At 38.0% G+C, this 19,471-nt stretch overlaps 1 protein-coding gene across 2 annotated transcripts in view; it reads left to right on the forward strand.

Moving 5' to 3' along the window:
* The window catches only part of MAN1A2 (mannosidase alpha class 1A member 2), a 159,195-nt gene that overhangs the window by 44,286 nt on the left and 95,438 nt on the right, over positions 1-19,471 (forward strand). For both annotated transcript variants that reach the window (XM_062594492.1, XM_062594501.1), the window contains one exon: positions 2,873-2,969. In XM_062594492.1, coding sequence (XP_062450476.1) covers positions 2,873-2,969 — 97 coding nt within the window. The remainder of the gene's footprint in view (positions 1-2,872; positions 2,970-19,471) is intronic.

The following is a 19,471-nucleotide window of genomic DNA, read 5'->3' on the forward strand; positions in this document are numbered from 1 at the left end:
TCTGGTGAAATAAGTTTCTTTGTTTTGTGTCTTCTCCAGATTTTATCTTAGGATCTTACAAATAAAAAAACTTCCTGTGTACTGGTATATGCTATTTTCATTTTTTGGGGGGAGGGTATTTTTTCTGACCTAAGTATTATGTAGTCGAATCTGCACCTTCTTCACTCCCCACTCCACCATAGCATAACAAACTGCATATTGAAATAATCTATGACTAACATTCTGCCATGAGAAAATAGTTTGTTGCTTTTAATTTTTTTGGTCTGAGCTAATTTCTGATCTATAATGTGTTTGTGTACACTTTATCTGAGACTTTTAAGAAGCCAAAATGTCAATTGTTATTTGATTCTCCTCATAAAATATGATGCATTCAAAAAACTCAGAAGCTCTATTTCCAAATGCAGAAGCAGATTGGTTAGATTTGCTGCATTATGGTCATCTTGCTGTTTAGGTCTCCATCTGTTCATTATACTCAGATACAACTCACTGGTGAGTAATTTTTTAGGTTCATCCTCTATTGCCTTTTAAAAGTACAAATCTTGATTCTCCAGGGTGGCATTTGTAGAACTCAAAGGTGAACCTACATGCTAGGGTTTAGAGGGGAATGCCCCAAGAAGACATTGACTGTCCCATCCTTAGTGGATAAAGCCTTAAGTAGCCCAATCTGATCTCCTATCTGTCCCTGCTTTGAGCAGGAGGTTGGGCTAGAGACCTCGTGAAGCCCTTTCTGACAGAAGGATGCGGTGGTTCTTGATTCTATGATCTTAAGTTAATAAACAATTTTATGTAAAACTACAGCAAAGCTCAGTAGATTGAGTCTGGATAACATTAGTAAGAGCTCTTCGAGGAAGTTCTATGCTAATTGTGATCAAGATTTTACCGCTTTTGTCATGCTGTGGTTTTTTATCTGTCAAAAGAGGATCATTGTATTCCAGAGTGATCCTCTTGAGGTTCTCATGGCTGTTAATTGGTCAGTTGATGAATGCATGGCAAACACCAAGGAAGCTGTGAATGCTAATGAACCAGCTCTTCTTTCTTCATTTAGTATAATACTTGCATGCTTTTTTTCTTATGCTTTTAGATTCAAGACACTAAAGAAAATTTTGTGGTATTATTGCCTAATGGGTTGTCAGAATCTTTTGGCATAGCTACCAAAAGCAGCATGTGGGCTGACTTTGAGAGGCACACAGTTTGAGTGGGAACCAGGGCATCTCAGAGGGACACCTGTGGCTAGGTTGATGCAAGTTCAACACAAGAGCACCTCCCAGCTTCGGGGGCTATGCTTTGGCTGTGTCTCAGATCACTGGCTGGGTGTGAGTTCTAACTCCCTCCAAATTTTCCGTACCTCAGCTTATACTGGAAAGAATTACAACCATGTAGGATGGACAGGGACCTCTTGCTGGTTGTGTGGGGACAAGGACTTTGTGTGTTGCATGTCTCAGCAGGCAGCTTAGGTTTGAAAGATTTGGGATCACAGGCTCCTGGCTTCTACTAAATCCTGAACTCAGTAAGAGAAGAGAGCTGCTGTCTCACTTTTACGCAAAGTAGCGCTAAGAAGGTAACAGACGGCATTTGGCTTTTTAGCCAGCATCTGCTTGTTTCATCATTGTTTCTACGAGTACTATGACTCTCTGACTAAAATAAGAAAAATACAATCCTGCAAATCATAATGAATAGTTTACTTGCGCTAATATAATCAAGTTTCTTAAAGGGTTAATCTAGATTTGTGAAATTGCATTTGCATAGTTTCTGCTTGTGGGAAGCATTTCTCAAGTTTGTGGAGATCTTTCTCATAATTTGAGTTCCATACACTTTCTGGAGTTTTATTTTATTTATTTATTTTTGTATTGACAGTTTTTAATACCATTTCTTAAGACATAATAGGAAAATAAAATATGCATAATATTATGGATATAGCTACGTGACTACTGTTTTAGAATTCTTATTTTGAATACCTTTGTTCCTAACTGTTGCTTGTCCTGGAGCAGTGTTTTTTAGAATCAAATTTCTTCCTGTTACTAACTTTGATCTATTTAGGTTGCTAGTCTTACTTGATTTTTAAAGCGCAATTGTGTACTTACAGCATGGCACACCCTGCAATTTGATCACTGCTGAATTTCAACCATATGCAGATAATCAAGGAATTTTAAAAGCTTTAACAAATGCTTAAAAAAGGTTGATTTAAAGGCTGACTTGTGTAAGTAATCCTAGTGGGATAACAGGACCTTTTGTTTTTCAGAAGTACTTTGTTTACTATGGAATGGAAACATCTATTAGATAGAACTGGGAGTATTTTGTGGAACAAATAGTACATGAATCTTAGTCTGTGAGCAGGTTTTCTAGAGCTTTGTTATACCAAATAAGGAAGCTTTCAATATTTCTTCTGGTAGAAGTTGTTCCACAGTATATCTTTGTCAAGTAGATGTTCCTAATAAGCAATTTATTATGCCTTTCAGAACACTGCTTTGCTATATTTTAATGCACTAGTGTATATAAAACCCTTTTATATTTAAGAGTGGTTGATTTTTTTTTCTTTTGGTTTGCACTTCAGACTTTAGCCAGTATTTTTAACTGATACTTCTGGTTAAATGTCTGTGTACCTACTGAAGTTTAAAGAAGAAAAAAAACTTTGCCAGAATTTCAGAAATGCGGCACATCCTACAGCACAAGTCAAATACACTTTATGTTATTATCAACTCTATTCATAGTACATAATCTGTCTCCTGTAATGTATAGAAATAGTGGGATAGCAATTACCACTCTTCTGGGATGAACATGAGAGATGAAGTCTCTAGCAAGGAATAAAATGTTGTATTTGTACAATGCAGTTTTGTAAGCGAGATCATTAAATTTTACTTTTTCCATCTCTTAGATGATGAAGCATGCCTGGGACAATTATAGGCAGTATGGATGGGGACATAATGAGCTCAAACCAATTGCCAGGAAAGGACATTCCACCAACATATTTGGTAGGTTATATGTTCTATTTTTAAGTATTTCTGTCTGTATCTTTCTGAAAATCCACACAAGCTTCATAGTAAATTCTGTTCCAATGTAAATATTTTGAAATGTGAACCAAAGAAGTCTATCAGTTACTTCAGTGATAATTCAATGAATTACTTTAACTATCCTTTGTAGAAAGTATATTCTTGATGTTGTAAAACCTAAGCTGGGTCTGTGTGCACACTGTTACTTTGATATATACTTTGATAACAGAATATGGTGATAATATTTAGGGATGCAATAAATTAAAAAAAAAAAAAGACTTCTCTAAACCTTCATGTTTAATCCCTTGCCAATATGATACAAGGTAAAATGTGTGTGCAAGATGCCAAAAAGCTGCTAGTCACAAGATGAATTTTGGTGTAAGTTGCTTTAAAAAGATCTAGATAAGGCAAAGTGGTATTGTTACCTGACCTGTGAACTGAGAATCCTGAATACACAGACTTGAATGGAAGAAAAAAAATAGAGCTCAAAACAGAGGTTTCAGGGTAAGGGAAGATTTCGAAGAAATTCAAGGGAAGGGATGTGAATGTCTGAGCAATGGAATGTGAAATATGACTGTTACAAATGACATTTAAATAATACAGAACATGAGGAGAATAAAGATCAAGAAAGACAGAGTGTGTGTTATATATATAACACACAGCACATATAACAGCCTGTGTTATATGTATGTGATCAGACTAGATAATTGAATAGACCTTTCTTCCTTAAAATCTGGTTAATTTGGAGCTGGAGCTTTTTGGTATGCTTGGCAATGTAGATGCATTGGGATAGAATAAATAGAATTGTATTTGGCATGTGGCATTGTACTGTATATGCTACTTGAACCAGAAAAGAATTCATTTTTTTTGCCCCAGTTCTGTAAGACTGACAGTTTGAAAAAGTGATTGTAACTGTTGAAGACTCAGCCCTGAAGGTTTCTTATATTCCTTCTCATAACAAAACACTTACCTTTAATCACTAGCATCAAAATTAAGCCTGGACTGATCCTGAATGTGCAGCACCTGATAAGACTGGGCTATAAAGTTCATGTGTTTTTTTTGAAACATACATAGCAAAGCTGTATATTTTGTGTATGTTATGTGTGTGTTTTTTTGGTTTTGTTTTTAATTCTCTTCTTGTTTTCATACTGTAGTCATCATTCCTGTGGTATCTGAAGAAGGCACAAATTTGTCATAACCACTTTTGCATCAAGAATGAATGTGATTATACTGTGTATACATTAAGTATGTTAGTATTGGTTATAAAAATCTTCAAGCGAACAGTATTACTTGTATCTTTTCAGGTAGCTGGCTAATGATCTTGTGTGAGGTTGGCTCTCATTGTAATTGGTATTTTGCTTTATTTGTTTTACTTTTGATTTTGAATCTGTTTCACATGGATAACCAAAATAGAGATTAAGACTGTGTAAGCATCCTTTTTTCTGCTGTGAGGTTGAGCCTAGAATAAATTGTTTTGTTTCAAATCAAAATTTTAGCTTTTCTTTTCATGCTTAGGGAAAAAGTAGACTTCTGGAGGAAACTCATTGCAAAAGGAGAGTTGGAGCACTTGCTTCAGATGTATCATAATATTTGGAGCTTTTTGCTCTGTCGTTTCCTCTTCTCCCCTTAAATTTAATCTTGAAACCGTTCTCATGTCTTACCAAATTAACAAATGTTCACCCAAACTGTGTTTTTCAGCAAATAATTTATTGTATTATGAGCATCAACCTTAAAAAAATACCTGTTGGAACATGAGATAGAGAGGAGAACTTGAACTAGGTACACTTCTCCTTGTTCTGCTCCCAGTGAAGGAGTGAGATCTTGTAAAAGAAAAAGAAAATGAACTCCTATAGTGTATGGATACCTGTTTAAATTTGATACAGTGTAATTTCAGCTTCTGTACTACGCTATGTGCAAACAAACCATTCAGAATCTGGCATTATGATTGCTTTTGTTCATGCCTTTTATTTTATGATTGCTTTTGTTCTAGAACTTGGTTCATTACTCTTTAGTATGATGTGAAAGATGGTATTTATCCTACTTCTTTATGTTCCCTTATAAAGAGGATTAACGTGTTGGGTAGAGTCATCCAGGCAGGAAGAGGAGCAAGTTAGCATGCTCAGGAGAAAGAGGCATCCAGAGTGGAGGAGGAATTGGAAGAGTATGAAGGATGCTGCAGGCACTGAACCTTGTACAAGAAAATAGTGTGAGACGGCAGAGAAGAAGAGGGAGCAACAAACTTTTGCCATGAAATTTCTTAGGTTTCTGAAGGGTACTGTGTAGTTTGCAACCTGGAAAGCCTCCGAGTTGCTGGACTGAAATCAAACTTAGAGGAGATGACCTACCAACAAAAAATATGGAGAAGTGTTTGTTTATAAGCCCCCTTTGTTTCTAGTTTGTTCTATGTTTACTACTTACAGAGTACTTTAAGTAGCCTTTTTAGGAAAGTAAAATTTATTCTAAATCCAGAGTTTTAAAAGCTTTTGGGGATGCTTGTTACACAGAGAACTGATTCCCTCAAAAGCTCTGACCAGCTGTAGCCCCATTACACGTGGACATGTGTTAACAGTGCACAATTAACAGTAGTGTTTCTGGCAAGTTTAGGGGTTAATAAAAACTCCTGAGGGCTTTAATTTTTAGATGAACGTATTTTGGGGGAGTGCTGGGGAATAATACAACATATAGGTGACGTGAATGCCATCTTCCCAGGACTGGTCAGATGATGTCCCTGTTTTTTGATAATCAAGGAGATGCTTTTTGAATCAATTAGGTAGTGATAATGCTGGAGCGGGGACATGTAAAATGTCTGGTATAGTAATCTCTTAATCGTAGTTAGTGACTTTTGCATACTATAAAATACTAATTTTATGATTTTTAAAGCACTTAAAAATTGCTTTGAAATACTTATTACTTAATTTAGAAGGAGGAGAGAAAGTGAGGGGAAAAATGGTGTAGTTTCATGCCCCAAAGTAAAGATCTAGACTTTTTGTTCTGTTCCTTTTGAACACCAATACACTCATACTTGTACATTAAGTAGTGGAAGGATTGTTGTAGTGCTCACACCTTTGCCTAGACTTTGATTTGATTTGAGACTTTGATTTGTATGGAATTCAGAATACAAGAATGGAAGAAACTTTCCAGGTTGGCTCTGGTTTCTGCTTCAGATATTATTGCGTTATATATTCCCTTCTCTTGCTATTTCTGCTGTGGGGCTTTGAAATAGCCTTCCAAGGATAACATGTATAAAACTGTTGCAAGTTAGATTAATTCGTGGACTCTGTGTGTGTATTTATGTGTATATTTGTGTATGTGTGTATAAGAACACACACACACACACACACACACACACACACACATATATATAAATTGTTCTCATATAAATATGGTCCTGCATCCTAAATACTTGATTATTGATTGATTTATTATCCTAAATTAATTATTATTGATTATTATGATTATTGATTATTATTCTAAATTGATTATTAATCAGCAAGAGTCATATTACCTTTTTGGATTTGCTTGGTTGAAACAAGTCACGTTTTTATTTCTTTGATAAGATGGGCTTTCCATTCCTGTGATCATTCTAATTTCTCTGTCCTGTTTTCCGGCTTAGTTTATCCTCCTAGAAAATGGAGGAACAGAACTACTCCTAGATAATTCTTCATTACTGCCTTGCACATTGGCACTGCTTGCATTTCTATTAGAAACACCTCTTCTGAGGCATTCAATACTGCACTTTACTTTTTCTATAGCTGTATGTCATCTGTAACTTGTGACCTCCTTTTATCTTTTATCTTTATACTCGAATCCTTTTTTACTTCTGTTTTCTTTTCAGATGTTGAACTCAGGTTTTATGCTGAAAATCTTTAATGTTCACCTGTGTGATCTTGACATCTTTGCTAAGCAATTCTCTTGCTTAATTAGCCAAGAGTAATTTTAGATTAGCCTTGGTCTGTAACCCAGATTCACTATGAAATGAGGAGACTTTCCTTTATATGGCAGGAAAACATGTTTCTAATGTTTGTTTTCAGTGTTCCTGATGGAAGTGGTTTTTAGCAATTTTCAATTACAGCTTTCGTCTAGGTAGTCTCTGCTCTGCCTGCTTATTTCCAATATCTCTCCTAATGCATTTAAGTCTGGAGGACCTTCTGCTTCTTTCTCCTTGCTTGGAATGCTTATCCTTTGTAGTTTTAGCATTTCTGACTTAATGAAATTGCAGACTTCCTCCTCATTTAAGTGTCTGATCATCTTGTTCCAGCAGCTCTGTCAGCTGGCTCCCTTAGTGTTTGTCCTTTTAAAATCCAGACCTGGAAAAAACCTTGTTCCGTTTAATTTTTAGCCAAATCATGTTATGTTTGCTCTGTTCAAGGTTGTTTTGTAGGAACAACTTTACCATAATGTCCTCGCTATTTACCAAGTCTAAAATAGAACCAGCTATTGCTGATTTGGTGGTTGTTTTTTTGTTTGGGGGGAAGAAGAAGTGGTGGTTCTTATGCGAAGGGCTGTCTTGGCTGTATTGTTATTACTAGTACTTTACGAATTTATATTCACCTGCAATTACACTAGTCCCAGTTGTATTGCCTTTACAGAAGCATTACAGAGTTTGTTTTTTTCAAATCTGATGTTCTTCTTTATATATAAAAAAAAAGGCTGCTCAGCAGAATCTGTTCTTATCATACATCTCAGAGATGATTTGACTCAAACTTTTTCTGCTGTTACTGTGCAGTTTGTTGTACTTCCATTTCATGTGAGATTCAAAAGAGGAAGGTATTGCTGTTGACACTGCATCTTTTTGGATGCATGAATCTTTTGGAAACTAGGTTACAGATAATTCTCAAGAAAACATGATTAAATTTAGAAGGTGGGTATACTGTTAACCTTCCACATCAGACTCCCCTTATCCCTGCCAAGTAGCATATATCCATATTTATGCCAAGAGGAAGATCAGTGTTCTCAGCATGGCAAGGCCTGCAGGGTTCAGGCTGGGGTAAGAGAAGGGGAGGAAGGTGGCCTGCACTGATCTCCTAAGTCTTAAAACCAAGCCCTTTCAAACTGAGGGAAGGAGGTAAACTTTGAAGCAAGGTGCTCTGTGCCTCACTGACGCATGCTAGCAAGAACGCTGGTGGGCTGCCCGAGTCAGTCACTTGAATTGCATAACAAAACCTAGTGAGGTTGCTTTAATGGACCTGCATCTTTATGTGGAAACTCTTGCCTGTCTTTTACAGAAGCAGTCTGACTTGGTGATTCTAAATTGTAAAGCAGAGCCTGCTAAGGGCCTTACTTTTCAGACTACGTAGCTGCTCTTTGGATGTGATCTTGAATAGTATCTCTCCAACAGCTTGGCCAAGGCATTAGTAGTGTGGTGCTGTTTTGGAAGTGTATAACTGGGAATTGATGAATTTTTAAAGATATTCACTTATAGATGATATATGATATGAACCTTTATAGCTTCAGGCTTCTTTCCCCCCATCTCTTGCCTTTTTGTGGCAATGAAATGAAATTGTGTGTTCATGAAGCAGGATAATAACGTGCTGCGGTTGTTTTTGAAAGTTGCCTGTTTTTGAAAGTGCTGTTGATCTCAAGATTTATTGTTTATTCCTGTCCTTTAAGATATATACAAAGGGGAGGAGAAAGTATAGCAGAGAGAGAAGGTACAACTTCTCTTTCTAATTTTACCTTTGATGTGCAGCTCTGATTATAGTGACTGAGCTTAAGAAAAATAAAAGGTAGCCAGGCTGTTTAAGATGCTGGAACTATTTGATGATAGCTTCAAAGCATCATTGCAGAAGTGGAGTTTAGTGGTAATCTAGGTCAGGTCATCATTAGACTGCTGGTAAATGGAGTATGCAAGATAATGAGCAGATACGACAAACACCAAGGTAACATTAGAAGGTTTCGAGGGTTTAGGTAAAACCAGAGTAGTTGATGGTATTGCCAGCTTCCTGTGCTGTAATCTAATCCATTTGGGATCGCTACTGGGGATCATAATGACCAAGTCTGATACATGCTCTTTAGAAACTGATTTGTCCCTACAGCTATTTGATGATCTCCTGTGAACAGCATCTTATGTAAACACCATGAAAATTACTTAGTTGATACAAGCTTTGGAGATTATGACTCTCCACTATGTATATTTGTGACAGCTTTAAGTTCCGTATCTTATGAAGTCATCACTGTAGCACAAGTTTGAAGATCCTTTATTGTGAGTTAAATTGAGCGATCTAGTTTGTACTAACGGGTTTATATCAGTCTTCAACCTTTATTTATTTTTTCTTAAACTATTTATTGGAGAAGTTGCTTGACTTTAAGAAAATAAAAAGATAAAACAACAACCTTGGGCAACAGAACATGAGCCTTTGCCAAAAATAGAATACACTGGCTTGCATCTTACCTGATGCTTTCTGAAATTACAGTTCTGAAATGTAATTTCTCTCTTGCTTTTTTTTTCTTCCTTCCTCCTTTTTTTTGATAATCTTAAACCACCTAAAAATAAAATGAAGATGTGCCAGAGAAGGATTTTCAGATGAAGTCTTCTCTCCAATAATTTAGAGATTCTTAAAGATTTGCAGGTCCTTTTTCCTAGATGTTTGGAAAACAGTTCACCAATGTAAAAAAGGGTTTGTCAGGAGAAGTGAAACAAAGTAATGATAGAAATAGTTGACAGTTGCATAGCGCTCTATATTACTAGCAGTATGTTCCTAGACTTTGCATGGGGACACATGCTGCCTAGAGATGAGCGTGTTATGTGATGGTGGTCCGACATATGTATACATGCGTAAACAAACAGGTATGTCTAGATATGTTTCTGATGCTGAGAAAGGTCTCTCCTAAGGAGTAATGGCATGGGCTTTCAGTTATTGTAGACAAGTGTGTACAGACATGTCCATTCTTGTGGAGAGAGATTTAAGAAGTCAGCTATTACTTCATATTCTGCCATGCTAGACCTGTCTCATGCATTTGCAGTGTGTCCGTGCCTCTCCTTTTTTTTTTTCTCTCACATGGCATGCAAATGGACCATTTAATCTGGGATGCCTGCCAGCTGTGTTTTAGGATGGATGTTGTGCTCTAGGAGGAAGAGAAGGGTGCCCATAAAGTCACATTGTGGCTATGTTTGTATTACCTAGTGGAGTCTGAAGGCTGTAATGCAGTGCCGTATTTTTTCCCTAACATATGACCACATACAGCCTTTCTGTCTTTTGTGAGGGATTCTAGTCTGGCATGTTCCAGGGTCATGTAACATAATTTTCTGCTCCTTCACACATATGGAAAAAAGTCCTCTGAGGTGTTCTGGGTTAATAAAACATAGGTTTTCAGCTGTCTTAGCTAGTGAGTTAATATTTTTAACTTGTCAACCTACTACTTGTTTTCCACCAACTTCCCACTCTTCCTGAGTCTGTCCTATTGCCTGGCCTGCCACACAGCCTATCTCACCCAGCCCCACCACTAAATCTGTGTGACTGAACCAGCTGCCCACTACCAAAGAAAGCTTGCTGCTGCCTGCTGATCTGAGCCGACCGCCCGCTGCTGCTGCAGCAGCTGCGTGGAGAGCTCTGGTCACAGGTCTGGTGCTGAGCAATGGGGAACTGACAGTGCGTTTCTATCTTGTGCCGAAAGTGGGAGTAGCAGTGCTCCCAAGCCCCTAGGAGCGAATGCAACTGCAAGGGCATGTGGCTGCTGTGAGATGAGCTGAGTCAGGCAGAGGAGTTTATTTTTCTAATACCTTTGGCAAGTACAGTATAGCTTGGGGGTGTAATGCTATTTCTTTGTCAAGTTTTCGATCTGGAAAACAAGTGAAATATTTAAGTTACTCTGGAAAAATATTCATTAGTTTATTATGTTGCTTTTGTCATCTTTTGTTGTAACAGTAACTGGGCTGCTTGAACTGCTCTGATGCTGTTGCCTACCATCATCTGAGTAGCTGTGAACTTGAAAAGTAAAAGGGCATACCTGAATGTCAAGAGTTTCAAGTTTTGTGGAAGTTTTTGTTTGTTTTGTTTTGAATTGCCAAATAACCAGCATATTTGTAAATGTGATGGAGGTAAATACTGTTCCTTTACCAGGAGGAAATTAGATGATATATTTCAAGGTAAAGATTCAGAGATGATCTTTGGAGAATACGATTAAAAGCTTCTGGAGTCATCTTATTGTAAAATCCTCATGAAGAGAAAGCCAAAGGAAACAACTTCTGCTCAGCCTCTTTTCCTGTGTCTGTGTTTTCAGCCTTTGATTCCATGTAGAAGATAAATGAAAGGATAAAGGGAGTGAGAGGTATATGTATAAAACAAGTATGTTCTTGATTCCTCTCATCATTTTGATGAAGAAATACTTGGTGAACAGCAGTTTTATCTGAACTGCACATCCGCAAATAACCTACCCATCACTGCCTTTTTTTTCCATGGCAAAAGAAAGGAAGAAGAAAATCCATCCACGTTAGCTAGTAAAGAAAGGTAATTTCATGATGCAAATTGTAGCTCAGTCTCTGTGTTTCAGACTTGGTTTTGAAAGTAAATGAAACTGGCCTTAGGACAAGTGTATGCAGCTGTGTCCTTACAAAATCAGGAATATGTGACTACCTTGAGAAAATTTTGAACATTTTATGTATATTGAATGTGTAGGTGGTTTCTTTTTTTCTTTTTCCCAATAACCAATTTTGGAAAGACAGCTGTCATTAAGTACATAGTTCGCAAGAATTGCTGACTAATTTGATAGTGCAAAAAAAGTTGCATCAGGTCAAATGAAAGATCAATATAGGATCATTACTGTCTCCAAAAATTGCCCAAAACAGGTGCCTAGGGAAGAGAGAAAAGAACAGGACAAGCATGTAGTAACTGAGTGTTACTCTTCAGGTTCATAAAAGTTTGTGCAGTGTTGGTGCTTCTGGATTCAGAGGCAGTAAGGTTTATGTAATAACCCTCAGTGTATTTTTCCATGATTTTGTCCAATCTATTCTTGAGTCTTCAGAGCATCTGTAATATCCCGTTACAAGGAGTTCCATAGCTTGATGTCTGTATTGTGTGGAGAAGAATTTATTTTGTTTGTTTTGAACAGTCTTTCTACTCTCTTTAGTGGGTGTCTAATTCTTGGAGGAAAACCTGGGAAAATATTCCTTATTCATCTTTTTCTTGTGAAGTCAGTTGTGTCTATATTATTTGAAAAGTTTTGGTCTGTTAAGTAATTTCTCGTATCTGTGTTTTTTCTCACACATAGTTTTTACCTTTATCTTTTCTGCTCTTCTGTTTCTTTGAGAGGAAGATTGGAACTTTGTTCTTTTTTCTATTTTACTCACTGTTCTTTTCTGAATAATTGTATTTTGGGGATTTTTTGACTGCTTATGGTGTCTAGAAACTCATTATGTAATGGCTCTACAGTTGCTCACAATTAGCCTTCTTTTTCAAGATATGAATGCTGCAGCATATACAGCATTGTCAAATGATTTGTAAGTGTGTTGAATAGCATGCACCCAAGCGCTCCTCTCTGTAGAATCCCACTAGCGATTACCCTCAATGAAAATTGGCCATTTATACCTACCTCATTTTCTGTCTTTTAACGAATTATTCATCCATGTGAAGATGGTTTCTTGTCTTCTGGCAGCTTGATTTTCTCAAGAGCCTTTTTTGAGGGATGTTCTTATGTACCCTCAGGATATGTTCTCTGTCCATATGCTTGTTGACTCCTTAAAAAGACTACCACTGAAAGTACAACATGACTTCCCTCCAAAAGAAGTATTTTGACTTTTCCTCAGTTCATCAAATTAAAACAGTCCCCGATGTATTCTGCTAATTGGGCAAGCAGTATTTTGCAAACAGTAGTGCTTTGCCTCACTGCAATAGACTTGATGTTTGTTCAGAGTATGGTGGTTCTCTTAAAATTCATGAAAGAATGCAGGAAGGAAGCAATCTGGCTGTGCAATCTCTTAACTGCCTAGTGTTGATGCCATGCATGGAGACAACTATAGCTGTTTGAAGAACAATTTTTGAATGTTATTACTGTTGTCAAATTGTCGCAAGCATGCTCATGCAGATCAGAAAACTTTACAGTTGTCGTCTTCTGTTTTTTCTTTTTTATAATCCAATATTCTCACTGAATGCTTCTCTCCCAGTCCATATTAATTTGTTTACTACATATTTAGATCAGTGGTTCTTAGTGGCTTTTTTACATGTTTCTGAACTAATGACATTAAGTAAATCAGGTGTTATTTGGAAGATAGAAAATTCTGGCTTTAAATTATTGTAATGAAATGCACAAATGCAAAGAGGAATTAGAAGTGCACACTTTATTTCTATAATCTGCGTTATAGAACAGTAAGTACACATCTACTTCAAACAATGAGGAAGGATTTAAGTCATGTTAGGGTATAATGCTCAGAATCATATGGAGAATATTCCCCCCCCGCAATAGCATCCTTCTGTTTTGACTCTTATAACTGGATAATTTGCTCTAGGGAAAAGAATATATTTCAGTTGCCTGTCGGGAAGCTTTGGACTTCTGCTTTTTTTGATTTCGGAGTTATTTAGGCTGAAGGACTGCTATTTTTGCATTAGAACTTGTTTCCCATCATTTAGAATTAACAGTAGAAGATGCAAAAAGGAAATGAAATAAAGGCTCTGCAATCTATTTTGGCTTGTATTAAAATTTTAAGTAAATAGGCATGACAACTGAATAAGGATTAGTGTACTGAGCTTGAAAACCAAGACAGGTAAGGACAGTACCATGAGCATGCCAACAAAATTGGATGCAGGTATGAGTATATTTTGCTGTCATCTGAAGCCAACTGTGAGGGAGCTGTAACTGAGAAACTGTGCAGTCACGTGAGTTCAGCAGTATGCTTGTGCCTAATGTACTATCTAATACCTGCCTTGCCTTGGGTGCTGCTGGGTTTAACTGTGTGCATTTGGATTCTGTGTGGTTCCGGTCCATCATTCACAGATGCTCTTTTCTTTGAGTCTTCTTCTTCCTGGTTTCTCAAAATGGAGTTGCTCTAGGTCTATATTTTCGTTTAGTTGTCACTGACTGCTTCTTGCATGTAACTGGTTGCTTTGCCATCACCGTTCATTTCTCATTAATTTTTCTTGCCTCCACTAACCTAAGCATTAAACATAATATTTTGATCTGCTCTTTTAATTGGTCTAAGGTGTTGTAGATAATTGATTTCTTCACAAATGTTTAAATGCTTACCTGTATTTTATAGCAGGGCTGAAATTGTACATTGCATTTTTGTATGAAATCTATTGTTTCATCATTTCATCATTGGAATTAAATTCTGTTGTTCAATAGTTTAATTCATTTTCTTAAACATTATTTTGTTCCTTTCAGGTCATTAAGATATTTTATAGGTGATAGCCTTCAATATTGACAACTTTATTGCCAGAGCCTGATTACAGATAAAGAACATGGGGATGATAATTGTTTGCTTTCAATTTTCTTGTTTTATATTTTTTATGAGGTCTGTAGTTGTGTATCAAATTAAGAAATCCTCTTGCTGCACTAAGAAAACTTGAATTCTTTGTACCTTTTTAGGTAGAAATTTCCGTATTTTCCCTAGATCAGTAAGGTCTTGCTCAGTCTACATGTTTCAGCCATTCTTAAGGCAAGAATATCAATAATAAGAATATTCATTTTCTTAGACTTTAATAACTGTACATTTAATGTTAGGCTGAGTTTTCCAAGGAAGCATTTCCACTCAATTGCTAGGGATTAAAACAGTTGAGTATGTGAACAGTAGTAATTCTAATCTTTTCAGTTCGCAGTGTACCAATGTGTGCTTCTTTGAGGAGGTATTGACTTTTGTCCTTTGTTTCTGGAATCATCAAAACTGAACAGTGAGGATGTGCTCTAGGACTTGGGCGCATGCTCGTAATGAGGTTACTCTGGCAGTAGAGCTAGTCCTTTCCAAATGCCAGATGCTGCTGCCGGGCTGTCTGAGCAGAAATTTAACTGGAACCTTGAGTTGACCTCTCAAGACTTCTTAGATTCCCTTTGAGTCATTCCCACAATTAGACATATTGCTAATCAAAGTCTGCAATTTTATTCTATTGGAAGATTCTGGTTGCGGTAGGTGATGCCTGTCCAGGGCCCTGCAAAACCAAGAACTGAATGATACTTGTTCTATTTCTGCCATACAAAGGCTGTTGGATCTTAAAATTTTGACCATTAGTAGGATCATCCTGTTGGTCCTGCTGTTTTGAAAGTGAAAACATTTTCCTTTCATCTGGATCTCAGGTTTTTACACATGACTAACTAGGTTCTAGCTATCTAACAGTTTTGAAGAGAAATTGGCTTTCTATGCTGTAAAATAGATTATTTCCGTAGCAGGGGTGCATTGATATAGATATCTTTCCTGTTTGTATAATACAGAAGCGATTTTCTTCAGTAGTAGCCCAAATGATCTTAATATATCCAACTAATCTTTCTTCCTCAAGTAATCTTGCCAATTTCTTTAGCTCTCATGTAAGCATTAGTAGTGGTGTCAGTAGGTTGTCCTTATGAACAAGGTAAGAGTCTCTAATAGATTCCTGTGTGTTTTTACCACTGCTTTAGGAAATATTAAAATCCTAGCTTGATTGTAAAGGACTGATGAGCATCTCACTTCTGGGTCTTTCATCTGCTAATTTTCTATCTTTTCTATCTGTCTATCTTTTCTATCAGCTAATAAAACATTTCCTTTTGTAATTGTGTAAGATAGAATGGTTAGAAGGGTTATATGTATGTATTAGGCCTATTGTGTGTGACATTCCTTAGAGGTTTAGTGACATCATGTTAATTGTTTCACTTAGACTGATTTCTTTGACTTGTGTTGTTGCAGTCCTGGTTTGACCAACAGTGCATTTTGAAAATGAGGTAGCCACTTGAATTGCATTTTTTTTCCCTTCAAGTCTGGGCATCTATGTTCTATCTAACTGGAGATTTTTGTGTCAAAGTCATGTTGTGGATTCACATCCTGTGTTTCATTAGTCTTTGGTGCAAGCATTTGGGTCAGATACAGACTTTGTTAGGAAATTCCTGTATCAGTCTTCAAATAGATTCCAAGCAGTTCCTCTTGTGTTAGAATACAGGAAAACAGAGACTGAAAGGGAAAGACAAAATGATTGCTTTCTATAATTGTAGTTCTTTGAAATCTGTTGACTTTACAAATTCCACTTTTGCCTTCTCTTCTGAACCTGATCTCCTGCTCAGCCCTCAACTAGGGTAATAAAAACCCATGTGGAAGTGTTATTCAGAAGTGATGAGATTTGTTCATGGTACATATCCATTGAAGAAAGAAGTCTGTATGGGTGACATCTCAAATAATCGAAGTTTCTGTGAAGTACCTATTTAATGGTTACTTTTCAGCTCAGAGTGCAGGACTTAACTGACATGCAGTTTAATTTACCATCTTGTTCCTTATTTACTTAATGTGGCTATGCATCTCGAACCTTTGCAGTCTTTTCTGAGCCTAATTCATCTAGGTTACTTTGAATATTGTCTTTAGTACCTCACTGCTCAGTCTCTTCTGCTTCCACAGAATAAATACAGTAAGCAATCCTGTAGCTGGTATCATACTTTGTGAATCTCAATTCTTAACTTCATATTATAATAAAAATGAATTACTAATTTTTTTCATATTCCTTTCTGTCATGGAACACATGACAAAGATTTGTCTCCCCATACTTCAGTAATCTCTTGTAAGTTTTTAAAAAATCTGCCAGTTTTCAGTTCTTCATCTAGCACTTTGATATATTCAAAGAACTGTAGATAAACCATTTTTTGTTCAGTGACCCTACTGTTTACGTATTGTTGTAAGATTTGCTAGATAATCCAGACAGCGTAGAGAATGCATTTGCTATCAAATGAAGAAATTACTTGTCTAATTTCAGGAAACTGAAGTCTACCTAAATATAAATTTAACATTTAATATTTTGCAATCCTTTGGAATAATACTCTTACTTAATGAAAGAGCATATTGTTTTGTTAATAGTTTTGCTATTTCACACTTAAATTCCTTCCATTAACTCAGATGAATGTTTTGTTTTATTTACAAAAACAAGTACTGCATTCATTAGGCAAACTTCATTAAGTTTGGAACTCAGTCTCCTAGAATTGTGATTAGATGGAGGAGAAACTTCCAGATCTGATACTTGTAAAACGGAGCCCTTTTGGAATTGGTCATTGTCTTCTACAGCATGACCAACTGAGCCTTTTACTGGACAGGGGCAGCCCCTGGGAGAAGTGTCTTCACCCAGAAGGATTATTTTCTATTGTAATTTGCTTATTTGTTTTATAGCCTTTTTTTATTTCAATAAGACATCTATTTTCCTCTCTATCCTAAGTAATAATAGTTCAGAATGGTTGGGGTGGTAGTAAGCTGTGTTTACTCCTCCAAGCTATTATCTCATTATTTACAGTTACTTTATTACCTTTCAAAGGACACCATACGTGATTTAGGTCCATGAAAACTATCCTCTTGTTCTTTAAGGCAAAATATATGGATTTGGCATGGCTATGAGATGAAAATACACACTCTGTTCTGAATAGAAAATGATTTCTTTTTATAAAAAATCCACAAATCCTTGGGCCCTGATGGGATGCACCCACAACTACTGAGGGAGCTGATGGATGTTGTTGCCAGGCCGCTCTCCATCATCTTTGAAAGGTTGTGGAGAACAGGAGAGGTGCCTGAGAACTGGAAGAAAGCCAATGTCACCCCAATCTTCAAAAAGAGCAGGAAGGAGGATCCAGGCAAATGTAGGCTGGTCAGTCTCACCTCCATCCCTGGAAAGGTGATGGGACAGCTCCTCCTGGATGTCATCTCCAAGCATGTGGAGGAAAGGAAGGTGATCAGGAGTAACCACCATGGATTCACCAAGAGGAAATCATACTTAACCAATCTGATAGCCTCCTATGATGGCATAAATGATGGTAGATGAGAGGAGAGCAGTGTATGTTGTCTTCCTTGACTTCAGCAAAGCTTTTGACACTGTCTCCCATAACAGCCTCCTACATGAGCTCAGGAAGTGTGGGTCAGACGAGTGGACAGTGAGGTGGATTGAGAACTGGCTGAAAGGCAGAGCTCAGAGGGTTGTCATCGGTGTCGCGGAGTCCAGTTGGAGGCCTGTGGCTAGTGGAGTCCCCCAGGGCTCAGTGCTGGGTCCCATCCTGCTCAACTTATTCATCAGTGACCTGGATGAGGGAATGGAGTGCCTCCTCAGCAAGTTTGCGGATGATACCAAGCTGGGAGGAGTGGCTGATACAGCTGAGGGCTGTGCTGCCATTCAGAGAGACCTGGCCAGGCTGGAGAGCTGGGCAGAGAGGAACCTCATGAGGTTCAACAAGGGCAAGTGCAGAGTCCTGCACCTAGGAAGGAACAACCCCCTGTACCAGTACAAGCTGGGGGCTGACCTTCTGGAGAGCAGCTCTGCAGAGAAGGACCTGGGAGTGCTGGTGAATGACAAGTTGACCATGAGCCAGCAATGTGCCCTTGTGGCCAAGAAGGCCAATGGTCTCCTGGGGTGCACTGGGAAGAGTGTTGCCAGCAGGTCAAGGGAGGTGATCTTGCCCCTCTACTCAGCCCTGGTGAGGCCTCATCTCAAGTACTGTGTCCAGTTCTGGGCTCCCCAGTACAAGAGAGCCATGGAGGTACTGGAGAGAGTCCAGCATAGGGCTACAAAGGTGATCAGAGGGCTGGAACATCTCTCCTATGAGGAATGGCTGTGAGAGCTGGGCCTGTTTGGCTTGGAGGAGAGAAGACTGAGAGGGGATCGTGTCAATGTGTGTAAATATCTGAAAGGAGGGTGTCAAGGGGACGGGGACAAACTCTTTTCAGTTGTCCCATGTGACAGGACAGGAGGCAACAGGCACCAACTGAACCACAGGAAGTTCCACCTGAATGTGGGGGGAAATTTCTTCACTGTGAGAGTGACGGAGCACTGGAACAGGATGCCTAGAGAGGTTGTGGAGTCTCCTTCTCTGGAGATCTTCAAGGCCCACCTGGATGCAACCCTGTCTACCATGCTCTAGGTGACCCTGCTTGAGCAGGGAGGTTGGACTAGATGATCTCCAGAGACCCCTTCCAACCTTACCCATTCTGTGATTCTGTGATAACTTTAAACTGAATGATTTGAAAGAGCAGCAGGAGGGGGAAGTGTTAGCTGTCTGTCCATTGTAGCCAGTTGTTTTCCCGTTAGCACTGAGTGCAACTCTAATGCAGGCCAATGATCTTCAAATGTGTGAGGTTTGTTCTTGTTTCCTATTTCCGATGCTTCCTTGCTGGCTGTTCCATCCATTTTAAGATGGAAGAAGGCAGCTATAGCTGCATTGTTGCCTATTCTGGTTAGGTTGTGAACCTCCGAAGAAAAGTTCAGCAGAGGTTGTTTGTATTCAGGGACAAATTAAGAATATCTCCCCTCTCCACACAGAAAGCTAGTGTCTTTCAAGTAGCTGAGAGCGAGTAATGCCCTTTGAATCTCTCACCCCACCTAGTGTAGCCTACAAATGGTTGTGCCTCTCTG

Source organism: Rhea pennata, chromosome 1 (genome assembly GCF_028389875.1).
Source record: "Rhea pennata isolate bPtePen1 chromosome 1, bPtePen1.pri, whole genome shotgun sequence".
Classification (NCBI taxonomy): domain Eukaryota; kingdom Metazoa; phylum Chordata; class Aves; order Rheiformes; family Rheidae; genus Rhea; species Rhea pennata.